This window comes from Pocillopora damicornis, chromosome 13 (genome assembly GCF_964200805.1).
Source record: "Pocillopora damicornis chromosome 13, jaPocDami1.2, whole genome shotgun sequence".
NCBI classification, from domain to species: domain Eukaryota; kingdom Metazoa; phylum Cnidaria; class Anthozoa; order Scleractinia; family Pocilloporidae; genus Pocillopora; species Pocillopora damicornis.
This window is the reverse complement of record NC_142682.1, coordinates 3035780-3061858: the sequence shown is the minus strand read 5'-3', so window position 1 is coordinate 3061858 and position 26079 is coordinate 3035780. Positions and strand designations below refer to the sequence as shown.

The window sequence follows — 26079 nt, the reverse complement described above, 5'->3', positions numbered from 1 at the left end:
CACCCATAAAACCCATCTTCATCTTTCGGTTCTTCCATTGTACATGAGTGCAAAGCTGTAACTGGCTCTTCCCCAAACTTGACATTGATCTATCTAGCATAACTCTCCTCGGGGATTTTCCAGACCCCATTCCTCTTAAACTTTTTCTCATCTATTTTCATGATGCTCAAGTGAGGTGTGTACTCGAGAATCAGTCGAAGGGATTCCTTCTATTGTAAATATTTTGCGCACAGTTTCCTCAACTGATTCTAAAAAAATTGTTTCCTTTACATCAGGTTTTGCATAGAGAAATTGATGCCCAAAGTGGCCACGACCAGAGAATCTTAATGTCATTGCACTTTTGGCTGCGATGGCTTCCACAGGTGTCTTGCACTGATGTAATATTTTTCCCTCTCTCTGGATTTCTTCAGCATTCTCAAGGCGCATGACCATAAGGGAAACATGCAATTTTTCAGAGGAGATAGTAGTTGGCCTCAGTTTCTCATCATATTTCGCAATCGAGTGTTGGATACCATCGACCTTTTTGTGTAACTCAGGATTATGAATGCGCACAGCCAAGAAAAAGTTTGGTTGTATCCCTTCAGGCCTTTTGTTTCTATGGGACAAGAATTTATTCAAATTTAGCATTCAATACAGTGGAACCTCGAATTAACGAAGTGGCAAGGGACTGGGGAAATTGGTTCGTTAAATTGAGGGTTTGTTATGTCCAAAACCTTGATTTAACGAATTTGCAGAAAAACAACCAATTGTTATATCGAGGGCTGGTTAATAATTACTTTAAATTTTTTATGATGATGATGATTATTATTATTATTATTACTATTAATATCTTTTTTTGTGGTGTGACGTCGCGCTACCCAGCATTTTGGGATAAGAACGATTACTATAAATAACATTTGTGCTTTAATGTCCATATGAAGCAACATATACTGAACAGGTCTTTACTTTTTTAAAGCAGGTAAGAGAAATTTCAGTGGAAATCACTAGCAAACGGAGAAACGACGAGGATTGATTCTTGTCGATTTGCTCGCATTTGTATTTGTCATGTGACGATTGTGTTTTTTATAACGAGGATTTTGTCATTTTGAGGATTTTTCCCCATACACTTTTTACTGGAAAATTAGCCGGGCTGAAGAGTATCGTTCGTAATACCAAGGACTTCACTTTGAAGAGTTTTGTTAAATCGAGGTTCCATTGTAGCAAATTTCGCTTTAATCCCCTTTATGCTTTTTGTTAGAGTGTTTGCTTAGTAGAAATCATCATCCGAACGATCTTAGCCCATAAGTTTAATATTTACACCTAACAGCTTTTTGCAACAACGTATACCAAAATTACGGACTACACTTCAGCGTGATGCCAAGTAAAACACATGAGATGTCAAAATTTGCCTTCGAGGCAGTTAATAATTTATGGCTTTGTGGATCGGCCTTTCAAATACACGTGGTAAAATAATTGCTTTCTATATTGCGGGCGTTCAAATGGAAAAAGTAGACCTAACGAAAAAGATAGAGTTTCCTTCAACCATGACTAAATGGGGGGTACAGTTTTACTTCGAAGAATCAAACAGATCTGTTTTTTCCAGCGGCAGAATAAATCGCTTTGTTCAATTTGTTTGAGGTAGAAACCGCGCGTACGGAAAGAAAACGTGGCAAGGTTTTCCGCATTAATGCATCTACTTAATCCAAAATTTAAAGCATCTGAATATGTATTTAAGATATAGTTTGAGTGTTTAATCGAGCAAGTAAGTGCCATACAATCTCAGAATTCGACGCTTTTTAAGAGTTCTTTATCAATAACAAATTTAATATACATAACCTACAGGTCTGCTTCGTAGAAAACCGTTTGAAAAAGCTGAAGACAACTTATTTGGTGGAGATATTGATCATGTCTCTACTCGTGATTTGATCGTTATCGCAGCTCACCATGGTTAGTTTGGTCAAACTTCTGAGCTTTGGCGCTCTCCAGTAAAGCCGTTTAAAAACTCCTTCCTAAATTCAACTGCACTTCGGCCGGACGTTTTCCGGACGTAGGCAATCCACCTTGAAATTTTCAAATGGTTCTCCTTCCCTCCACTGCTCTGATGGGTTCACTGAGAATATTGCCCCTATCTGATTGGCTTCTCGTAAGGAGATTGACTTCCGTCTCGCCGCATGGTCCTCAAGTTTCTCCAATTCGGTAGTGCGTTCAAATTTTACTTTGTGTCCAGTGTTGACTCTCACTCTCCGCATTTGTTTCGTTTTTGCGCTTAATCTGGAGTCTGAAGCGTTGAATACGGAAGCTGACTATGGTTTTCAAATAAAACAACAGTTTAACTGGTGTACTTTGCGCTGCCCTCGGTCGGAATACCCGCTTCCTCCAGTACACAGAGCTTGTCGAGATGGCGATATACTTAGTTTGACCTATTCAACCATCCAAGTTAGCAGTTTTTCGCTCAATTAATGCTCGGGATCAATTTCTTATGTGGACACCAATACACTGGGCAGGTTATTTTGGAAAGATGAGCTTCAAAATTAAGCATGATTCACCCTGAATTTTTCAAACACCTTTGAGACTCATTTTCCGTATGCCATTCCAGATCGAAAAGTCAGTCCGTTTCACTTTCGAGTCTCCAACGGAATAGCTGATTGGTCATTCTGCAATGGTTAGTAGTTTATTTCGCATCCTACCCTTACTTTGATCTAAGCTGGGCTGATAACATCAAAAAAGCTGTGTTCTTTCTGACGAACTGTCGAGTTCCTGTAGCAATATCGTCCATGTGGTCTTCAGTGTCGGTTGCTAATAACTAACCCCAAATACAAGCAAGGTGGCAACAACATCGATCTTTTTCGTGCATTTCCGCTTTACTGTAAATACTGAAATACAGTTTAGAAGCCAGAGTGGCGTCGTTCTCATCTTTGTGCTCAATATATCGAGAGTTTGTCCGTCTTAACTTTTTCTTGGTATATTACTGCTTTTGCAAAAACATACTTTGGTCATTTACGTAATCTCCAAACATTTCCCTTTCAAAAACGTCGCGGTGTGATAAAATTTGCGGCGAGTTTAAACTTGTGCATCTTAACACTTTTAATGTATAGTAGTTTTGTATATATAACAACATCAGCCTTTTTTCCCATTTATTTCTTCACGAATGGTGAGTTATCTTAAATTCAAGAGTCCAGTCAGAGAAAAAGTAAAAGATTGCTAGATGATGGAGACCACACAGAGCAAGTATAAAGACCCAGGAATGATGCGTTTTATCTCACAGGACTATCCCAATTCTAAACAGACTTTGTGGAATGAGTTAACTTTTTCTGAGATCTTAAGGCTTAACCTTTTGACACCTGTCAGTATGCATATTCTCCATACTGTTCTCTATACATTTCCCAACGTGCTGACAAAAACAGGAAAAAAATAACCTGTTACTGCTTAGGACACTGAAACAAATGTAATTTTATGTCAATTTAAGGTGTTGTGGAAAATCTTGATCATTCTGAGATACTTATTCCAAATGGTGTTAATCACAATCTGCACATTTCAAATGGTGAAAATCAGTGGACAGACAGTGCAAATGGTTTCCAGAATGAGCATGTTAATCATGAACATTTTGAAAGCACAAGCTACAACAGTTGTCTCTGCTAAGGACGGTGATGTTGACATGCACAGTGAAGAAGTTCAAGAAACTAATGTAATCAAAACAATTTCTAGATATCACTAAACCAGCCTGTTAGATGTTTAGGTCTGTTTGGTCACATGCAGTAACTTTTTTTATGCTGTCTATAAATTTATCCAGTTGTTAATGAAGATCAACGCAGGGACTCTAAAATAAATAAATTTTCGTACAGTAATGTTAACACAACTTTGGCCACTGTATTTGTATTTATTTAGCTGTAAACAGCCATTTCACCTTTGAATTAAATATTGCTTCAATGCGATACAAGTTACCCTCTGTGTACATACGTTGTCATCCAGTACATGGCTGTAACATTCTATTTCATCTGCAGTTAAAAGGATCAAGGTACGTGAACTGATATGGCAAATTTTGAAAGCTGACATTTCAAGCATTGGCCCATCTTTGAAGCAAATTTGCTCTGATCCAGGGTAAATGCCTGGTTGTAGTTTGTCTATCAGACTTTTGACTGAGGCTAATGCAAGAATACCATGAGTAATCAGCTCGACAACATTTGCTATGGCAGTTTACGGACCTTAGACAATGGGTAGGTGTGTGGATTACCTTGAAATTGTTTCCTTTTCATGTCGACACAGTAAAATACTTTCTTTAGAAGCTAATAACCTTGTTGAATAACATTGTTTGCATACATTTCCTAGTCAGTCAACTACTTATGATATTCTTGGCAATTGATTACTGCAAAAATTTCCTGATCATTTGGGAATCTCCCCAAATTAGGAAACAAGGCTTTAAGCCAACTACAAAGCACAGGGGTTAAATATATATTATGTGTAATTCATGCATTAACGTAACTGTTCTATGGTAAAGCATTTCTCCAGCCTTTCCTCAACTGATCTGACAAATCCTGGACCAGATTCGATAGAGAAGGTACGGAAGCAACATTCACGTCATCCCGAGGACCTAAGTATAATTCCCTGGCATGTACGTTCGACCAGTTCCCCTTCTGTGTTTCATGGTCATATTGTATCCACTCAGCGTAATGGTAAGAACTTGTCTGCATGGAGTATCCCATAATTGTAATCTCAGAAAGCGTAGGCGCACACGAGTTTTGTTGTGGTTCATCTGATGGTCTGAGCACAAGATCAACGAATTTGAGATTGAATCCAAAATCAATGATGAAAAACAATGGAACACCTAGGTTTAATTTGAATCCTTAACAGTATGCGTATTCTCTATACTGTTCCTCAGCATTTCCAAAGGTGCTGATAAGGGGAATTTGTTTAACAATCAAGAGCTTCTTTAGGAAACATTTCCTTTGCTATTGTGACCTTGATGTGTGATTCAGGCGTGATAATGTAAGGAGAAATTAGATGCTAGTCACTCTTAGAGATCCAAGGGTTGAGCACTGAAAAAATTGAAGTGGAGAGCTATGACCCTCTCATTCAAAATGTTTAATTTTTCACTCTCTCCACTTTAATTCCTTTCTAATTAGGTGAAATCATTTGGTGTTAGATCAATACGACACCCAAGCTGGGTTTAACAGATAAATGTACCGCATGTGTTCTTTACTTTTTTAAAACCAGTTGGCTGGCTAATGTTTTAAAAATTTTCAGCAGAAGTTATGTCTTAATAATTTCCAGAATGAAAAGGATTGAACTACCTTGAGTCTTTGCTGTAATTTCCTATGCCTCCAATACGATGATAGATTCGTTATTTGGGAAGGCGTTTTATAAGTAGTATTATTTCAGTGCTAAATTAATTACAATGAATCTTTGTTTTTACCTTGGATGTTGGCTAAAGATGGCCTTTTTCCATGGCATGTCTAAATTCTTCAAAAGAGGAGCAAAGCTGAGACCCTCTGAACACAGAGTGATGTTTGAAGAGTCATCTGGGCAAAGATCTGCCAGAAGATTTAGAACTTCATTTAGTTTTTCAATCCTATACCCTTCTGTAGAGTCAGCTTTAAAGAGATTCTTTCTCGCATTTTTCTACTGAAATTTTGATGTTCATTATCCGTTCAGAATTTATATTTTTCTTAGTGAAATATTTTCATACTTAAATTTCAGTATTGATTCTTCTGAGCCACTCTCACAAAGGTGTACTTTTTACCTTTAAAGACCGACGTAGGAGAAAGTATTTAACATTTTTATTGTGCTAGAAAGACTTGACAGTCCCAGTTCAAATCCCCCTCCAACTCAGGCAGGGTTCAAATTCTTCACCGCCCCCCCCCCCCCCCCCCAAGGCAGGAGCCACAGTCAAATGCCAGTGGATTGCTTGGAAGGGGGAGGGAAGATATGGGGGATGTTGAAGCTTTTAATTGGTTAGTGCATTACGCACTACTTGTCTGTACAACTAAACGTAATCAATTCATGTGACCAGAAGTAGGTGTTTACCTGGCACTTTCAGCTCAGCCAGTTCTGCAAGAGTTGGAAACAAGTCCACTAATTCTACAAGAGCATCAGATACAATTCCTGAGCCTCCATGGTCTCTGTTGTCAGTCATACCAGGTACATGGATTATTAGGGGTACATTTGTGGTTCCTCTGAAGTTACTGTACTTTGACCACTCCTGATGTTCACCCAATGCAAAACCTGCAATCAAGTAGTTTTTTGTGTTAATCATTTCAATTTAAATCATAGAGTGAATTATCTTTTTTAATTTCAGTGTTGATAGTTTCCCTGCTCCTAGTACCATGTATCATTGAAGTGAAAGTGCAAGGGCAATGATAAGAAATAAATCATTTTAACTCATCCATAGCGTGGATATTTGAGGGCAGAACTTATTGAGTATTCACATGAATGCAAGGATAATTAAGCAAAAGTGTGTTACTGCTTCATACAAGATTCAGATCAGTAATAAAAAAAACAGAAAACAAAACAAATAAAAAACCCAGTTAAAATCATGTTGTCTAAAAAAATTTCATTAATTCCCATATTTATTGCCCATGTCCCTACTTCGTCAGATTCAATCTCATTGATGAGTGAGTACTTCTTGACTGACGGGTAAATCTGCTTTTGTCGGAAAAGAGAAGAGGCTTTTTTCAAACTCTACTACTTATCCACCCAGTTGATCACATTTCACCCTTTGACTCCTAAGATCTGATTGTTAAGTCTCCCTTCTAACTGCTGCACATTTCCTAGTAAATTAGCTACAGGAAGAAGGAGTCAAATGACAACAATAACTTCTACCTGGTAAGTTAAAGTATTGTCATTTCCTGTTTGCCGGATAATGTTGGATATCATAGAGAGAAGTTACACGTTAATCACCACTGGATTTTAAATGGTGAAGTAATTGCAAATCAGTGAGAAGTTAATTAATAATAATGAATTATTTACAATAATGTGAGACAACTTCAAACCACGCATGAACAATCAGTGAGAGCAGTAGTTCTCAAAAATAAAGCTATTAGTGCCAAGCTTGTCTTTCCCTTTATGAAGTTATAAACCAAAGAGGCCCAATCCTTTATCTTACCATGATCTCCAATGAAGCTCACAATTGTATTGCCTGTAAGACCATACTCGTCTAAAGCTGTCAGTAACTGTCCGACTAGACTGTCCATATAGGTTGTTGCAGCATAGTAACTTTGTATGATCCTTTTGGCATAAAAATCTGGAATGGGTTCATATGGGAAACTCAGATTTAGTGCTGCAATGTCATCTCTCCATCGCAGATCAGTCCACGGTTCATATGCCACTGGCGGCAAATCAAAGGGAAGTTCGGGATTTGCTGCTATGTCAATCTCCTCTATGGGGTACATGTCGAGGAACTCTTTAGGATATTTCAGAGGGAGGTGCGGCTTGTGGTAACCAACAGCCAGGAAGAACGGCTGGTTGTTGTTGTTTGAATCAGTGTAATTTTTTAAGAAATTTAAAGCATATTGAGTGCTCTGAATGTCTGGCAATGTTCCCTCTGGTTGCTTTTTAACATCGACTGGACATACAACGTTGGTGTGTAGTTGACCATCTACACTTGGACATACCTATTAAGAGGACAACCAAGTAAAATAAAGCAAGAAAGGAAGGAAGGAAGAAAAAGAAAGAGAGAAAGAATAGCATGAGGTTAGTATGCAGAAACAACTTGTGAATAACGGTGTAACCAGAAGATAATTAGCAATCTAACATATAAAGACAGGACCACTCCTCTTGAGGGAATATTAAACAACCTACAGGACATTTTGATGCCATGAGGTCTGAAAAGACAAGGTGAAGGATTGCAGCAATTTTTTTTTGCTTTATCAGACATAAAGAATCCTGATAAAAGTCTTGGTTCCTACCACAAATGCTAGCTCGAAATACAACCAGTATATACCTTTGAACATGAAGATAACCATGAGTTTCCCACCTCTTCCTAAAAAATATTTGGAGTTCCATTTATAAAGGATTCTAATATTCAGCAATTCTTAACAAACTCACCGGTGCATTTTTGTATTCGTGAGTTGAAGGATGATAAGGTGGAATGGTCCAACTATATGGATAGTCATCAGTAGAGTTTGATGCTTTTCCTGAAACAAACGACCAGGGTACAATGTAAATTTTTATTTTAATTTATATAGGATATACATGCCGTGCACGGCTAAAAATTTTATGTTTCATCGTTGATATCATCAGATGTAAGTAACACAATATGATAGATCTGTTTATTATGTGGACACAAAATGAAGTTTTCAAATCGAGGGAAGAGTTGGTATAAAACCTGTGGTTTCTATGCCGACATTGTTATCTTGAATAAAACAAAAGAAATTTTATGTGACTGTTGCAAGTTATCCCACAGTAGCATTCCATAATTATACATAATGGTTTTAACTTAAGCCTTAAGCTATTGATGAATAAGCTCCCAAGCTTTTGCCGATCTACATCATCATCGGGGATAAAAAGTATTCAGTAATACAGCTACATATACTGGGGGTGATTTAAGCCTTTAAACCCTGAGAGTGACCAGCATCTAGTTTCTCCTTACAATTATACTGCTGAGTCATTCATTTAAGATCAGGAAAATAAAGGAAATGATCACCAAATAAAGAAGCTCTTGATTGTTGAGCAAATTCTCCTTGTCAGCACTTTAGAAAAAATATATATAAGCAGTATGGAGAATATGCATTCTGATGTTAGGGTGTAAAGGGTTAATGGTAGACAATACTAATGAGAAAAGTAGGTAAAACCATTAAAGAAATAAAAATGGCGATACTATTCTTTATACTGCGTGCAGCAAAGACATCTTGTCTCAGAAACAGGAAAAATTCTGATATTTCACCCAGTTCTACGTAGTAGATGTAAATATTGGAATCTGGGGATCTGTTCTATTAGGGGTCTGTGGAATAATACAGTTGGAGGATACCCACCCTTTTTTTTTCATTGTCGAGAATGGCCAGTATGCCCAAATAAAATTGGGAGCCAACTCAATTTTTAGACGAAAGTTGGACTGAGAATGTACAAAAAGTGTAACGGAACATGGGTAAATAATTCAGCTCGAAATGTGGCTGCAACATGCGGTTTATCACATTCTGGTATACCTGGGTGAAAGACTTTTCCTGAAGAAGCGGTAAAATAACCACTATCCTTGAAGTGTTGTGGTAAAGTGGTGAAATTTCCAGCATTCACCCTCCAGTAGGTAAGTTTTTTGTTGTAAACAAGCTTTGTTGTGTCTGGTCTCCTGCCAGTAAGGAATGAAATTCGGCTGGGACCACAAACAGCTTGCTGTGAAGCGGCTTTGGTAAAGCGAATCGAACGTTGTGCGAGCTGGTCAAGGTTCGGAGTTTTTACCACAGTATTCCCATAGCTGCCCAGCGCTTGTCTAAAATCGTCGGCTACTATAAGGAGAACGTTCATTTTATCTTGCGGGGATCCATTCGATGTACAGATCATTAAATACGTTATAAGAAATAATAGAGTTGCAAAGTGAAACTGTCTAGGTTTCATGCTGATTGAGGCGTACACACCAAAACATGGAATGACCTACAACAACCTTTTTTATAACAACTTTTTAATTAATTTTTTCATAAATTTGTTTAAAATTATTTTTTAACTAATTTTATTTTTAAAATAATTTCTTAAATAGTTTATCATCTAATTTTTAATTACTTTTTTCAATTATTTTTAAAATAAGTTTTTTAATTCTTTTTGAAACAATTTTTTAAAAATTTTTTTAATCAAATTTCTTGAACAATTTTTTAGATTATTTTTAATATATTTTTAAAATCTTTTTTCAATTTTTTTAATTGATATTTTAATTGTTTTTTTCGTCAATTTTTAATACTTTTTTAATTTATTCTCTTTTAATTATTTTAAAAATTATTTTCTAAATAATTTTGAAACTATTTTTTGAACAATTTTTAAAAAATTTTTAATTCACAAAATACAATTGATAAAATGAATATACGAAATTTCGTAAAAATTCAAAATCATGTACAATACAAAAGCATTTAGCTTGAAAATTGGCCACGATTTAGATGCCCGAAATGGCATTAATGTTTTAAACAACTTTCAAACAATTTTTTACTTATTTTTCAAAAATTTTCAAATTTTTAAAATAGTTTTTAAGTTAATTTTTAAATTGAATTTTTTAAAAAAATTTTCTTATTAATTTTTTTACCAGTTTTTAATTTCTTTTAAAACTAATTTTTTAATTATTTTCTGATAATCTTCTCTTAACTATTTTAAATAATTTTTTCAAATTATTTTTTATCAATATTTTAATTATTTTTTAAACAATTTTCAAGACTTTTTTAATTTGTTTTTTACAAATTTTTTCAAATTATTTTTTAAACTGTTTTTTAAAAATTTAAAAATTTTTTTAACTTCTTAAATCAATTTTTTAAATGAATTTTGAATAATATGTTATTTTTTAACAGTTTTTTAAAAATTTTTAAATTTGTTTTTAACAATTTTTATGATTATTTATTTTTTTAATAATTTTTTTAAAATTTTCAATATTTTTTATTGTCTTTTATTTATTTATTTTTTCATAATTAAAAAAAATTGTTTTGTTAATTTTGTGATAATTTTTAAAATAATTTCTTTTAAAACTGATCTAGAGATTAGCACTTTGTGAACGGTAGTTGTAAAACTTCTTTATTCTCCGACGCGTTTGTTTTAGCTGTCGTGAACTTCTTCAGGGAGTTTTACAAGTTAAAACTAAACGCCTGTATTTATAAGCCATAGTTAGTGGCTACACGGTGGCCAGTTACCATAAATAAAGGCTTGGCCGGGCATAGGAACAAGTTGTAAAAAATTTGAAAATTTTGTGGGCATGTTGAGAAAGATATTTTGGTGGCTACGGTTTTAGCTAACACCATGGCCCCCAAAATAAGCCCAATACCAAGCACGACAGCAACCCACGTCTAAGACGACGTGAACACTGAAAGGCTAACCAACGCCAAAGGTCAAGGTAGAGTTCTAGCAAACCTCAAACACCGTCAAAAAGCATCCGAGGCAAAGGTTCAGGCCACGTAAAGTAGACAAACGTTCTGCATTCGAGAAATGGTGATTTAAGATGGCCAACCGACCACTATTCGCCATAGCTGGTAGGATCTTAAGGGCCTTGGAAAATACAACCGGCTAGAGGTACAGCTTGCATATTTAGTCGACATTGCCCAGTTTTTGATACGGTTTGCCTCACATTTAACTTTTCTGTACTTCAAATTTGTGTTACACTCCTTTGAATCACACACACCAGCTTACACAAGAACTATTTTAGTAGTATTACATAATAAATACGTGACTTGATGAAATGTTCTGGAAAGTTCTACGCTATGCAAGTCAGCATGACTTAGCAGTCTGGAAATTTCTAGAAGATCATATTTACAACAACTACTCATAACACAGTCTGCTTTGCATTTTACTTTTTGGCATTCCACTTTAGTCTTATACTACATGGCACAGGACATATGCTATGAACATCAAATGACTCTGGATAGGGAACCAGCTGAGACAAAAGTAAACATTATTAGGCAATAAGAAAAGGGTTTCTGGTTGGTGTTCAAATAAGAAAGGTTTGATTTCTTTTTAATAATAGCAATTTTTATTTAAAAAATACAAGAAATAACACAGCCACAGGCTAATCTCATTTATTTAATTGTATAAATTATGTATAAATACGGCAGATGACCATGTTATATTTTCAATTATAATAAAGTTCGGATATAACGCGCACTGTCATTGGTTAAAAGAGCGTGCTCTATGAGAGTATAGAGCACAGAGCTGAGCTAAAGCTGTCACGCCATCTGTCAAATTGTACTATGTTAAACCTTTTCCAGGACTTCTTCTAGCTTTTTACCGACGACGCCGGCAAGTAGCAACAGAAGAACAAAACAAAGGTTTGTAAACATACCAGGCGCCGTAATTTACGCTGTTAAAACGTGAGCAGATACGAAAATCCTCAAAGGAAAAACAAAATAGACATTCCGAGTTTTAAAGATTTCGCGCTGAGTTAGATTGCAAGCTTACGTACGGTAATAAAAATCAAACACAGCTAACACTCGTATAGTATATAAAGTTCAGTGTTCAAAAACAAAACATAACAAAACAGAAATAATGAAAAATATAATAAAACTGGCATAAATGTTAAAATTCATACTGATCATGACGGTGTCCGAGCGTAAATGATCATGCTGAAGTTCATCGTGGCGATCTCCGGTCATCACCGTAAAGCAAGCCTCAGAAACTACATCGACCACCCTTCGAGTGAAAAAATAAGAGCTTGCTCTGATATCCTTTCCGATGCGTTGAGTGGAAAGTCACATAAGTCACCGCAGCCGAGTTTTGCGGCGCTGTCATCCCGAGCGCTCCTCATGTTCCGTTGAATTCGGCTGTCATTCATTCTAAAAATTCTCGCCTTGAACTGTTTGTTTTCTACCTCGTCAAGTGAAAAGACTCGCGTGTTTTTATGAGCCATAATTCGGCTGAAGGTCACTGAACATTTCACTTCAAGATGCTGTATTAGAGGCTTAAAAACTTCAGGCAAAAGTGTTAAATTCGACCTGCCGAACTATTTTAGTTTATAGAGTATCGTAGAATGTGAACTTTGATGGTTTGACACTTTTGACAGCTTTAGTCTTGTACAGCCAATCAGATTATTTGAACCATTCTAACAGGGATTCTGATTGGCTTATTGTAGCGTGCTTTATGCGAGTATAGAGCATGCTGACGACACTGTTGTTCGCTTTGGAAATAACGTTTGTTTTGAAAATTGAAATTAATGCTTGGGGAATTTAACGGACTTCGTCTGTGTTTCTCCCTACACTTCTCTCGTGCTCTAGCTGCTTCCTGCGTGCTTTATAATATAACAGAGCACAGTCAAGGCTTCTCTGTTTGTTAACCCTTTCACTCCCAAGATCTAATTAGTAATTCTCCCTACTATCTGCCATACAATTCTTATGATGTTAGTTCAGAGAATTTGGTATTGGATCAACTAATCATTCCATGATTGATATTCTTCTCTATTCTCATCACCTGCCTGCTTGATATTGTATTGATATTGCAAGGAAAAATTCTGTCTTGGTCACTTGTGGGAGTGAAAGGGTTAAGAATAACATGCCTTAAAGTTTTCACAGTCATACGTGCTGTTAAATATCATTGATGATACAAAAGGAAAATGTCAATTTGGTGAATTAAAGTCATGTTATCCTATGACTACCTAAAGATGACTTGATTGTCGTATCTCAGACAATGGTTGGCCTTGTCAACAGTACTTCTGATCAAACACAAATATCATAAAAATAGAGACTCTTCCGTTCTAATAAACTCCACTCTAAGAAATCTTTCAAAGAGATCGGAACAAATCAATACCAGCATGTCATAGGTTCCTAAAGCTGATTCACTCGATCTATTTCGCGTTTGGGACTCGTAAGGATGCTGCTTGTAAGTGCGGTAATGTTAGAGAATTTATAAGCTACATGCATCTTGCGAGATTTGCAAGTTCTGTTTATCACACACTGTTTCAAATGTCACTGTTCTTTTCGTGGTTTCCTATTCTCAGTCAATTTAATTTTTTTCTCTAAATTTAAATTATTATAAAACTATTTTGTTTTCTTTGCTGTGCACTCGCTCCGCAGCCCGATTTCAAGCAGTTTTAGATGGTTAGGGTTGCTCGGGTTCCCTGAAACACATCACCCCTGTTGTTATATAACGCAACCTCATCAAGTTTCCGGCTACCTGCTTGGTGTACCGTTGACCTCTGTCAGACGTTGAAAAAAGCAGACCATTTGTTTCTTTTTCATGTCAACACAGCAAAATACTTTCTTTAGAAACTAATGACCTTGTTGAGTTACATTGTTTGCATACATTTCCTAGTCATTCTATTGCTTCTGACATTCTTGGAATTGATTATCGGAAAAAAGTTCCTTTATTTACAGTTGATCGTTAGCTTTAAGTGTAGAAATTATATTATTTTCTGACAAAAATGCATGGGAAAGCTTTCCATTTTGTAAAACAATGAGTAATTCATGCATTAACGTGATTGTTCTCCGGTAAAGCATTTCTCCAGCCTTTCCTCAGTTGATCTGACAACTCCTGGACCAGATCTGACAGATCTGGTGAGGAAGCAACATTCAGGTCATCCCGAGGATCTATGTACAATTCCCTGGCATGTTTGTTCGACCAGTTCCCCTTCTGTGTTTCATGGTCATATTGTATCCACTCAGTGTAATGAAAACGGCTTGTCTGCATGGAGTATCCCATAATTGTAATCTCAGAAGGCCTAGGCTCGCACGTGTTTTCTTGTGGTTCATCTGATGGCCTGAGCAGAAGATCAAGTTTGAGATTATCACTGTAATTTAAGTTTTTGGAATTGAATCCAAAATCAATAATGAAAACTAATAGAACACAAAAAGGTTTAATTTTAACCCTTAACGCCCTAGCATCAGTATGCATATTCTCTCTACTGTTTTCCAGACATTTCCCTGGGTGCTGACAAGGAGAATTTGTTTAACAATCGAGAGCTTCTTTAGTGAACATTTCCACTATTCTTGTGACCTTAATGTTTGATTCAGGGGTGATAATGTAAGGAGACATTTCGATGCTAGTCACTCTTAGAGGTCAGAGGGTTAAGCACTAAAAAAAGTGAACTAGAGAGCTATGACCCTTTCATTCAAAATATTTAATTTTCCACACTCTTCCCTTCAATTCCTTTTTAATTTGGTGAAATAACTGGGTGTTAGATCAGTATGACACCCAAGTTGGGTTTAGCAGATACACGTACCTCTGTGTTCTACATTTTTGCAACCAGTTGGTTGGCTAATATCTCAAAAATCTTAAGCAGAAGTCATATTTTAATAACTTCTAGAATGAAAAGGATTAAACTACCCCAAGTCTTTGCTATAATTTCCTATACCTTCAGTATGACGATTGATGCCCGCAATGGCAGCATTAATGTTTTAAACAACTTTTAAACAAACAATTTTTTAATTATTTTTCAAAAATTTTCAAATTTTATAAATTGTTTTTAAGTTGATTTTTAAATAAAATATTTTAAGTTTTTAATTTTTTTTAAAACTTATTTTTTAATAATTTTCTGATTATTTTCTTTTAACTATTTTTAGTAATTTTTTCAAATTATTTTTATCAAAATTTAATTATTTTTTAAACAATTTTCAAGACATTTTTTAATTTGTTTTTAACAAATTTTTTCCAAATATTTTTTTAATTATTTTTTAAAAATTTAAAATTTTTTTTTACTTCTTAAATTAATTTTTTAAATGAATTTTAAATATGTTATTATTTTTTAAAGTTTTTTATAAAATTTTAAAATTTGTTTTTAATTAATTTTTATGATTATTTTTTAAATCATTTTTTAAAATTTTTAACAATTTTTTTAAAATTTTAAATAATTTTTTGTCGTCTTTTATTTATTTCATAATTTTAAAAAACATTGTTTTTGTTAATTTTGTAATAATTTTTTAAAATAATTTATTTTAAAACTGATCAAGAGAGTAGGATTGAACTAAAGGATTTGAAGGAAAAGGATTGAACTACCTTGAGTCTGCTGCAATTTCCTGTACCTTCAATATGACGATTGATTCATTATCTTTTTGGAAAAGCATTTTTACAGTAGTATTATTTTACTGCTAAATCAATCAAAATGAATCTTTGTTTTTACCTTGGATATTGGCTAAAGATGGCCTTTTTCCATGGCATGCTTAAATTCTTCAAAAGAGGAGCAAAGCTGAGACCCTCTGAGCACAGAGTGATGTTTGATGAGTCATCTGGGCAAAGATCTGCAAAAAGGTTAAGAACTTCAAATAGTTTTTTGATCCTATAACCATCTATAAAGTCAGTTTTACAAGGATTCTTTCTCAAAATTTTCTCCTGAAATCTTGATGTTCATTATCTCCCCCAAGCAGGGTTCAAATTTCCCACCCCTCGGCAGAGACGACAGTCAAAGTGGGTTGCTTGGAAGAACCAGTGGGTTGCTTGGAAAAGGGGGGGGCATGAGGGATGTTGAGGCCTTAAATTAGTTGGTGCATTATGAACCACTTGTCTATATAACTAAACATAATCTATTCAGGTGATCAGAAGTAGGTGTTTACCTGGCACTTTCAGTTCAGCCAGTTCTGCAAGAGTTGGAAACAAGTCCACTAATTCTACAAGAGCATCAGATACAATTCCTGAGCCACCATGGTCTCTATTGTCAGTTACACCAGGCATATGGATCATAAGGGGCACATTTGTGGCTATTCTGAAGTTACTGAACTTTGACCACTCCTGATGTTCACCCAATGCCCAACCTGCAATCAAGTAGTTTTTGGTTTTAATAATTTCAATTTAAATCATACAGTGAATTCTCTTATTAAATCGCAGTGTTGACAGTGTCCCTGTTCCTAGTATCATGTATCAACAAAGTGAAAGTGCAGGGGCACTGATAAGAAATAAATCCTTTTTACTCGTCCATAGGGAGGTTATTTGAGGGCAGAACTTATTCAGTGGTCACATGTATGCAAGAACAGTGAAGCAAAAGTGTGGTCCTGCTTCACACAAGATTCAGATCAGTATCAACAAAAACACTGAATGAAACAAATAAAAAACCCAGTTAGAATCAGCAGATTGTCTAAAAATAGATTATTAGTTCCCCTATTCATTGTCCATGACCCTTCTTCCATGGCCCTTCTTCCTTCCCCTTATTCTAAGTTGGAAGGAAATATGTCAGATTCACTCTCTTTAATGAGTGAATACTACTTGGCTGACAGGTAAGTCTGTTTTGGCAGGACAACAAAAAAGGTTTTTTTAAATCTCTACTACTAATCCTCATAGGGGATCACTTTTAATCCTTTAAACCTTTCACTCCCAAGATCTCATTAGTAATTCTCCTTAAAGTCTGTTATAGAATTCTTATGATGTTAGTTCTGAGAATTTGGTATTGAATCAATTAATACTCCCCTAACTGATATTACTTGTCTGTTTGATATTGTATTGATTTAAATGGGGAGGAGAAATTCTGTCTTGGTCACACATGGGAGTGAAAGGGTTAATTCCCAAGATCTGATTGTTAATTCTCCCTTCTAGCTGCTGCACATTTCCTTGTAAGTTAGTTACAGGAATTTGGGGTCAAATGAAAACAATAACTTCTACCTGGTAGGTTAAAGTATTGTCATTTCCTGTGTGCTGGATAATGTTGGATATCCTAGGGAGAAGTTACATGTTAATCACCACTGGGGTTTCGAGGGTGAAATATGCAAAAATTAGTGAAAGGTTAAATAATAGCAATGGATAATTTATAATAATGTGAGACAACAGTCACATGAGCAATCTGTGAGAGCAGTATTTCCCAAAAATAAAGCTATTAGTTCTAAGCTTGTCTTTCCCTTTATGAAGTTAAAAAAACCAAAGAGGCCCAATCCTTTATCTCACCATGATCTCCAATGAAGCTCACAATTGTATTGCCTGTAAGACCATACTCATCTAAAGCTATGAGCAACTGTCCGACTAGACTGTCCATATAAGTTGTTGCAGCATAGTAACTTTGTATGATCTTTTTGGCATAAAAATCTGGCATGCGTTCATATGGAAAACTCAGATTTAGTGCTGCAATGTCATCTCTCCATCGCAGATCAGTCCACGGTTCATATGCCACTGGCGGCAAATCAAAGGGAAGAAGGGGATCTGCTGCTACGTGAATCTCCTCTATGGGGTACATGTCAAGGAACTGTTTGGGAAATTTCAGAGGGATGTGTGGCTTGTGGTAGCCAACAGCCAGGAAGAACGGCTGATTGTTGTTGTTTGAATCAGTGTGATTTTTTAAGAAATTTAAAGCATATTGGGTGCTTTGAATGTCTGGCAATGTTCTCTCTGGTTGCTTTTCAACATCAACAGGACATACAATATTGGTGTGTAGTCTACCATCTGCACTTGGACATACCTATTAAGAGGACAAAAAATGAATAAATAAAGGAAGAAAGAAAGAAAGTATGCAGAAATGACTTGTGAATAATAGTGTAACTAGAAGGTCATTAGTAATCTAATATATCAAGACAGGACTACTCCTCTTGAGGGAATATTAAGCAACCTACAGGACATTTTGATGCCTTGAGGTCTGAAAAGACAAGGCGAAGGATTGCAGCAATATTTTTTGCTACATCAGACATGAAGAATCCTTATGAAGGTCTTTGTTCCCGCCACAAATGTTGTCAAGAGATACAACCAGTTTATGCCTCTGAACATAAAGATAACAATGATTTTCCTTCCTCTTCCTGAGAAATATTTGGAGTCCTATTTATAGAGGGTTCCAACATTCAGCAATTCTACACAAACTCACCGCTGCATTTTTGTATGTGTGAGTTGAAGCATGATAAGGTGGAATGGTCCAACTATATGGATAATCATCTGTAAAGTTTGATGCTCTTCCTGAAACAAACAACCAGGGTACAATGTAAATATTGATTTAAATTTATAAAGAATATATATGCCATGCATGGATAAAAATTTGATCTTCCATTGTTGATATTATCTGATGTAAGTAACACAATATGATAGATCTGTTTATTATGTGGACACAAAATGAAATGTTCAATTGAGGGAAGCGTTGGTATAAAACCTGTGGTTTCTATGCTGACATTGTTCTCTTGAATAAAACAATAGAAATTTTATGTGACTGTTGCAAGTTATCCTACAGTACCATTTCATAATTATACATAATGGTTTCAGCTGAAGCCTTAAGCTACTGTTGAATAAGCTCCCAAGCTTTTGCCGATCCACCTCATCAACAGGGATAAAAAGTATTCAGTAATATAGCTACATATGCTGGGGTAGGTAGGTAATTTAACTCTTTAAACCCTAAGAGCAACCAGCATCTAGTTTGTCCTCACAATGATACTGCTGAATCATTCGAGATCATGAGAATATAGGAGACAATTATCAACTAAAGCTCTTGATTGCTGAACAAATTCTCCTTGTCAGCACCTTAGGAAAAGTATATATAGCAGTATGGAGAACATGTATACTGATGTTAGGGTTAACCATTAACCCTTTACACCTGAACATCAGTATGCATATTCTCCATACTGTTCTCTATACATTTCCTAATGTGCTGGCAAGGAGAATTTGTTTAACAATCAAGAGGTTCTTCAGTTTATTATCATTTCTTTTATTCTCATGATCTTAATGTTTGATTAAGGGGTGATATTGAAAGAAGAAATTAGATGCGAGTCACTCTCAGGGATTGAAGTGTTAAAGAAATAAATACGGCGGTGCTATTCTTTATACTGCGTGCAGCGAAGACGTCTTGTTTCAGAAACAGGAAAAATTCTGATATTTCACCCAGTTCTACGTGGTAGATGTAAATATTGGAATCTGGGCATCTGTTCTATTAGGAGTCTGTGGAATAATACAGTTGGAGGATACCCAGGCCCAAATAAAATTGAGAGCCAACTCAACTTCGAGACGAAAGTTGGAATGGGAATGCGCAAAAAGTGTAACTTAGAACATGGAGAAATGATTTCGCTCGAAATGTGGCTGCAACATGCGGTTTATCACATTCTGGTATACCTGGGTGAAAGACTTTTCCTGCGGAAGCGGTAAAATAACCACTATCCTTGAAGTGTTGTGGTAAAGAGGTGAAATTTCCAGCATTCACCCTCCAGTAGGTAGCTTTTTCGTTGGAAAAAAGCTTTGTTGTGTCCGGTCTCCTGCCAGTAAGGAATGAAATTCGGCTGGGAGCACAAACAGCTTGCTGCGAAGCAGCTGTGGTAAAGCGAATCGAACGTTGTGCGAGCTTGTCAAGGTTCGGGGTCTGTACCACAGTATTCCCATAGCTGCCTAGCGTTGGTCTCAGATCGTCGGCTACTATAAAAAGAACGTTCATTTTATCTTGAGGGAATCCATCCGATGTACAGATCATTAAATACGTCATGAGAAAGCTAGGAAAACCAGCTAATAAAGTTGCAAAGTGAAACTGTCTAAGTTCCATGTTGATGGTTGTACCCGACACTGGAAAGACAATACATGGGAGGCAAAGGGGAGAGGCCCTGGAAATGAGATTGTTGGCGTGACGGTCACGTAAATATGCACTTAGAAATGATGTAACCGGAAACAATATTGGCGAATAAAATTGTAACTGATCATTTTCAATTGTTGTAATTTTGCCAAAACATATGTTTTCTGCTGTCGCAATATCAAGGTAAAACGTTCCCAATATGGAAGTAGGTGGAGGAAACGTTTACGCAACTCAGGAATAGGTATTAAATACGCTTTAACAAGTAGTTGGTGTGAAGTAAGTGCGATCAAACATGGAGGACGTCGAGTACAAGGGAACAGTAAAACTTCTCAGTAAAGCACAAGTTCCTTTTTACTTCAAAACTAACGACAAAGTTGCTTGGATAATACGCGAAGATATAAACCTTGCAGTTATTGTGCGCACCTCGGATCGGCTGGAAGATGATTATTCACCAGGAGCTACGAGAAGAGTCGACGTCTGTTTAAAATTTCTGAACTTGCAAAGCGGAGATATTGAAAGTGAATTTTCCTATAACTTGGTCTTTCGTTGCACTGTGCTTGAAATTGTTTGCGATTTAACTGCGACTTGCGATTATCCTTTGTTGAACGTTTTCGCTCGTTTGGAAGATTTTCGAATTTGTGTTCTTGTGTTCTCATGCCCTGACTCCGATCACAAAGATGAAAAGCTCCACAAAGAAATGGAACTGATATTAGACAAGTGTAGGCGACAGAATAGCAATAATTTTCATTGGGGAGGGAGTGTCAACTTCATGAAAGTGTCAGCGTTGCGGAGGGGTCGCTACTGGCTCGGTGTAATTTTAAATGGCGGGCAATTCATATTGTTGGAAATCGCAGTCGAAGAAAAGAGATTAGCTGAGCGGAATCGTTTTCAAATCCATTGTGTGCGTCACATCAGAAGTGATGAAATAGAGTTAATGAATCATCCATTCTCGTGGAAGTTGCTTGATTTTAGCCCTGATCAGAAGAGTATAGCAATCATAGGCAGAGGTTCCTACGTGTTTTTCATTGGTCTGGTTTTCATCGACGTGGAGTCTTTCACAGTTATTGCAGAGACGCAGCTCAAAGGCTATCACTTTGTAGCTGACGCAAAATATTCTAAAAGTGGAAATTTCTTTTTTGCACTGTGCAGTGGTCAACGAATAAAAATGCCTTCAAACGATGAAAATCAATCAGTGATGGATTTTGAAGACTGTAAGTCAGTGTTAATTTGGGACACTTGTGGAAATCTTCTGCAGAAAGTGAACATTGAAGGACATTTGGCATCTTCAGTGTATGAGTTCTTTCTATCGCCTTATGATAACTATATTGTGATTCCCCAAAGTGGAACTGACTCTAATAAGAGACAATTTGCAGTCTTTTTGAAGCATGAAGTCAATCTTTCAAAGCAGGAGGCTGAATTTGATGCTGAAGAACTTTTACAAATGGATCATAGGAAAGGAACAGACAATTACACAAGTTGTACAATTTCTCCAAATGGACATCAGCTTCTGGTCACTCACTGTTGTAATGTGAACATGGAAGATCGAAGCCAAGACATCTCTAATCTGTTAGTATTCAAAATGAATGACTCCCCTGCTAAGTTAAGGGTTCTTTGCCGCATGGCAATAAAGAAAAACTGTGTTGTACAAAACCTAAGGCAACGTGATGTCCCTAAGGAAATCTTGTCATATTTAAATTGGTGTTAAATTATTTGAACAAGGACAAATGTTTGATTGGTATCTCAGTTGATACTCAATCAAAAATGGCTTTGTAATTCACCCTTTCACTCCCAAGATCTCATCAGCAATTCTCCTTACATTCTGAGAATTCTATAATTTATTTGTTTTTTTTAATCTCATCACTTGTCTGCTTGATATTGTAGGGAGAAATTATGTCTTAGTCACTTGTGGGTGTAAAGGATTAACCTATAGTCATATGACAGTCAGGAAATCATTGGCTGATTGTTGGCTAATAAGTGAATGAGAATCAGCCAATAGTTGACTGACACTCAACAAATGTCACATGAGATATTGGCCAACTACAAATACCTGTACATCAATACAACTGAAGCTGTGTTAGTCAGTAGCAGATCCAATCCCCCTTTTAGCTGGACCAAAAATTAATATCAGTGCTGAATTGAGTTTTTAAAATCAAAACTAACTCTCACTGTAAGAAAGGTTCTAAAAAATATTATCAGACAACTTTCAAGATGTAACCGGCATCATTTGTGGCCCAAATCTTCATTGTAGACAACAAATAGGCTGCTGAGCCATGGGTGCGGTGAATTGGAGGCTGCCAATTGGGAACTATGCATCTTCATGTCCCCAGACTCCCCTGGAAAGCTCGTACCTATGGCACTCATAGTGCCCCCTTTTGAAAATCTTAGACTCGCCCCCATTAGTTGACTAGCAACTATTTTCTAGTAGGGTTTTGTCTGACTATTTACCAATTTGGAACCAACTATCAACCAAATGTTGCCAAACAAATAACCCACTTTTAACTGGTTATCAGCCAACCCCATTGACTATTAACTGATATCTCGATCAAACAATGACTAACAATTAGACAGAGGCTACCAAAAGCACATGATCCCATTAATTTTACACAAGAAGGTAACATTCATTGAGTTCCTTAATTTATTTTAGACTGACAACCTCTAAGGCCTGTAAACTTTTACACTCTAACATCAGAATCCTAAATCTCCTGACTCTTCTCTACACATTACCTTTGGTAATGTGTGACGAACGTTCAGCAAGCGAACTGAACTGAAATGAACTGTTTTGTTTTGTGTGATTATTTACTATCGTTTAAATTCTATTATCGTTTCATTGTTCATTCTTTTAATCATTTATCAGAGCATATTTGATCGTGTTATTAGCCGCCTATCATGTTTAAAGCCTGTTGCTTACATAATCTCTGTAGTATCACATATCGGAGTGTTGGAGTAAGTTGTCGGAGTATATCCATCTAGAGTTTTCTATCGGAGTTATTGGAGTTTTCGGAGTAACTGGAGTCACTTTCCCACGGAGTTTCTTTTACCCTTTTTACGCAGGATCAAACGTGAGTTTCCTTTGTACATTTAATCGCCTTTTTTTTATCGTTACATTCATTTGTAATTTCCATAGAATCATTTCTGATTACGCAATCATAAATTTCCTTTTAGTTTTCACCGCATTGTAACACGTCGTACTCAATAAAAACTGGAATGAGACGGATGTGTATATGTGGTTGACACTCAACGTAATCCCAACACTTGGGTACGCGACATAATGACAAGGAAAATTAATTGAACAATTAAAGCTTCTTAGGTCTGCGATCATTTCCTTTATTCTCATGATCTGAATGATTTAGTTACATTATTGTAAGGAGAAATTAGATACTGGTCACACTGAGGGGTAAAAGGACTGAAAAATCGACAACAATCTCTATAGTAGTTGTTCAAGAATTGATACCTTACATGACACTAATCTACATCGTGAAGGAAAAATTTTTCATGCAATTGAATTGCTTAAGATAGTTTTAAGGGTGTCAAAGGAAGTTGTAAAAAATACAAAAAAAAAGATTGATGGTCTTTAAATTTTGAAATTAATGTCCCAGGTTTCATTTCATGGGAAACTAAACGGTAGTATGAATAATTTTTTTTTCAGTTGAAAGTACAACTTATAATTTCTATGCATAGAATACGATAGGATTATCAGAATGCAACTGGGCTAGGCTTTCAATAATTAAGAGGAAATAAATAAATGTAAAACAATTCTCATTGTAGGTAAAGGAACAATTTTTGGAAATATACATTTAGCAAATACTCAAAAATATAATTCTAATAATATTAAAGGAACTCTCTGGGTAACTACAAGGAGTACAAGGTGTATATATTGCAGCTCACTCACCCCCCCCCCACCCTTTCTTATTTCAAAATTTACATTCTCATGAGACAAACAACCAAAAGGCAAAGTTTCGCAGGTTCTATTTCAGAGGAATGACCTTAAGTGACTGAACAAAATTAGTTCAGTCTAAGACCTAGAGTTGTGATAATCTTTCTTTTCCTCTTCTATATTTTTTTGGTTCAGTGATGTAATTTTATAAAAGAGAATCAGTTTATCATACACATGGGAAAAAATAAACCATTTGATGTGAGCTCTTTGCTGTATATTAAATTGTGTCTTGTACCTGCCCAGTCTTAAAATAGTGTAAATTAAAAAGGCACATCATTGAGAGTAAAGATAAAATTACTAGGATTTATAATTATTTAAGAAAATGAATTTTTGCAATACTGATGGAATCCTATTGATTTTAAACTATCCTAATGTGCTCTATGGCAGACATTGTGGCCTAATGGCCAGAACACTGTTCTCTGGATGGTGAGATCTTAGTTCAAACCGTGGCAAAGATTATTGTGATGTGTTTCTTTGACTTCCCTTTCATGTTACTGACTTTGTCCTTGCCTTTTCTGTTCAACTGGAAGATGTTTCATCTGAATCAGCAAATGTCATTGTTGCCATACACTTATAAAACCCATCTGTATCTTTCTCACCCATTGCACATAAGTGCAAAGCTGTCACTGGCTCTTCTCCAAAATTGAAGTTGACCCAGCTTGCATAGCTCTCCTCAGGGATTTTCCTGACCCCACTCCTCCTCAACTGTTGGTTATGGCCTATTAACTTCATGACAGTCATATGAGGATTGTACTCTCGAGAATCAGTCGAAGGGATGCCTTCTTTTGTAAATATTTCACGCACAATTTCCTCAACTGATTTCAAAAAGTCACTTCCCTCTTCCTCAAGTTTTGCGTAGAGAACTCTATGTCCAAAGTGGCCAAGACCAGAGAATCTTATCGTCATTGCACTTTTGGCTAGGATGGATTCCAAAGATGTCTTGCACTGATGCAATACTTTTCCTGCTTTCTGAATTTCTTCAGCATCCTCTAGGTGCATGACCATGAGGGTGACATGCAATGTTGCCAAGGAGACAAAGGCTGGCTTCAGTTCCTTACTGTGTGTGGCAATCGAGTCTTGGATAACCTTGATACCAGCATGTATCTGAGGATTATGAATGCGCACAGCCAAGAAAAAGTTTGGTTGTATCCTTTTAGGCCTTTTGTTTCTTTGGGACAAGGATACATTGTGTCTGTTCACACATGCACCAGCAGCATCTGCATTGCCAACATCTGATAATGCATTCAGTTGCTCTTTTCCCTTTCTTTTGTCTCCCTTTCTTTGTTTGTATTTTGCACCTGGCTTCTGGTCAGTGAGAGCATCCAAGGCAAGTGGCTTATTATCACGGTTTCTATCAGTTTCTTTTTGATTTGTAAAGCTTTGAGACAATTCAGATCTCTCAGTGTCCATTGTGAATAAATTGCTGTCTTCCACATTATCACCAGCAGGAGCGATGGGACTGTGTACTTGTTGTTCAGACGGTGACTCCGAAAATCCACCAGATAGTTCCAAAGTACTCGTATTTTTATCACAATGCTGATGATTTTCTAGTTCTTGATCTCGAGTGACATCACCACATTTGTGATAGGTAGAGGGGTCTCTTTGATTTACATTTGTCATTTTTATCTGACTAACACTCCCAATTTCATCCAACGAGTCACTCACTTCTTTCACTCTGCAACAACCGGCCTTTGTTTCAGTTTCGACGTTACTTCCTTTAAAGGACGTATTTGGCCTATGACCAATACACAAGAAATGACCAAGAATATGTCTCAGTATCAATGTCCTTTCCCTTTGATGAGAAAATGAAAGGGGAGAGGACTCTCTACTTACAAAGTTTTCCGCAGCATGTATCGCTGATGAAATGTTTTTTATAGGATGACACAAATGAACCGTTTGGACCAGTCTGTTGTTGTCGGGTCTGCAGATGCCCGCGAGTTTACAAAAGCTGAAGAAGAATGGAAAAAATTTCCATCGATGTTTCGATTCCATAAGTTTTCCATAAATATTAAGTAGACTTATTCTCCCTTTGGTATAAGATCCTGTGATAATTTTCGATTTTTCAGAGAATTTAGGAATGGTAAAACAAGCTTTGTTCAAGCAAGATGCTTTGATCATC

The 26079-nt window shown here is 36.2% G+C and overlaps 4 protein-coding genes and 1 long non-coding RNA gene across 5 annotated transcripts; 2 read left to right on the top strand and 3 right to left on the bottom strand.

Annotated features, from left to right (window-relative positions):
• Positions 1–849: 849 nt before the first annotated feature.
• Positions 850–2970, top strand: LOC149035020 (uncharacterized). Its single transcript, XR_016182188.1, has 2 exons — positions 850–958; positions 1822–2970. It is a non-coding gene; the product is annotated as an uncharacterized LOC149035020 (long non-coding RNA).
• Positions 2971–3836: 866 nt separating this feature from the next.
• Positions 3837–11262, bottom strand: LOC113686490 (iduronate 2-sulfatase). The gene is made up of 6 exons (XM_027204112.2): positions 9117–11262; positions 8020–8108; positions 7079–7586; positions 6001–6198; positions 5390–5507; positions 3837–4737 (listed from the first exon to the last, which is right to left on the bottom strand). Exons 1-6 carry the CDS (start codon positions 9520–9522, stop codon positions 4464–4466), a joined length of 1593 nt encoding a protein of 530 aa, XP_027059913.2. The 5' UTR covers positions 9523–11262; the 3' UTR covers positions 3837–4463.
• A 2542-nt stretch (positions 11263–13804) lies between these two features.
• LOC113686493 (iduronate 2-sulfatase) lies at positions 13805–20059 on the bottom strand. Its single transcript, XM_027204115.2, has 6 exons — positions 19579–20059; positions 18350–18438; positions 17446–17953; positions 16128–16325; positions 15698–15815; positions 13805–14338 (listed from the first exon to the last, which is right to left on the bottom strand). The coding sequence occupies exons 1-6, from the start codon at positions 19997–19999 to the stop codon at positions 14044–14046; spliced, it is 1629 nt and encodes a 542-aa protein (XP_027059916.2). The 5' UTR covers positions 20000–20059; the 3' UTR covers positions 13805–14043.
• A 33-nt stretch (positions 20060–20092) lies between these two features.
• On the top strand, positions 20093–22240 carry LOC149035019 (uncharacterized). Its single transcript, XM_089191161.1, has one exon. The coding sequence runs from the start codon at positions 20319–20321 to the stop codon at positions 21729–21731; it is 1413 nt and encodes a 470-aa protein (XP_089047287.1). The 5' UTR covers positions 20093–20318; the 3' UTR covers positions 21732–22240.
• A 1089-nt stretch (positions 22241–23329) lies between these two features.
• LOC113686440 (uncharacterized) lies at positions 23330–26078 on the bottom strand. Its single transcript, XM_027204059.2, has one exon. The coding sequence runs from the start codon at positions 26076–26078 to the stop codon at positions 24480–24482; it is 1599 nt and encodes a 532-aa protein (XP_027059860.2). The 3' UTR covers positions 23330–24479.
• Position 26079: the final 1 nt, after the last annotated feature.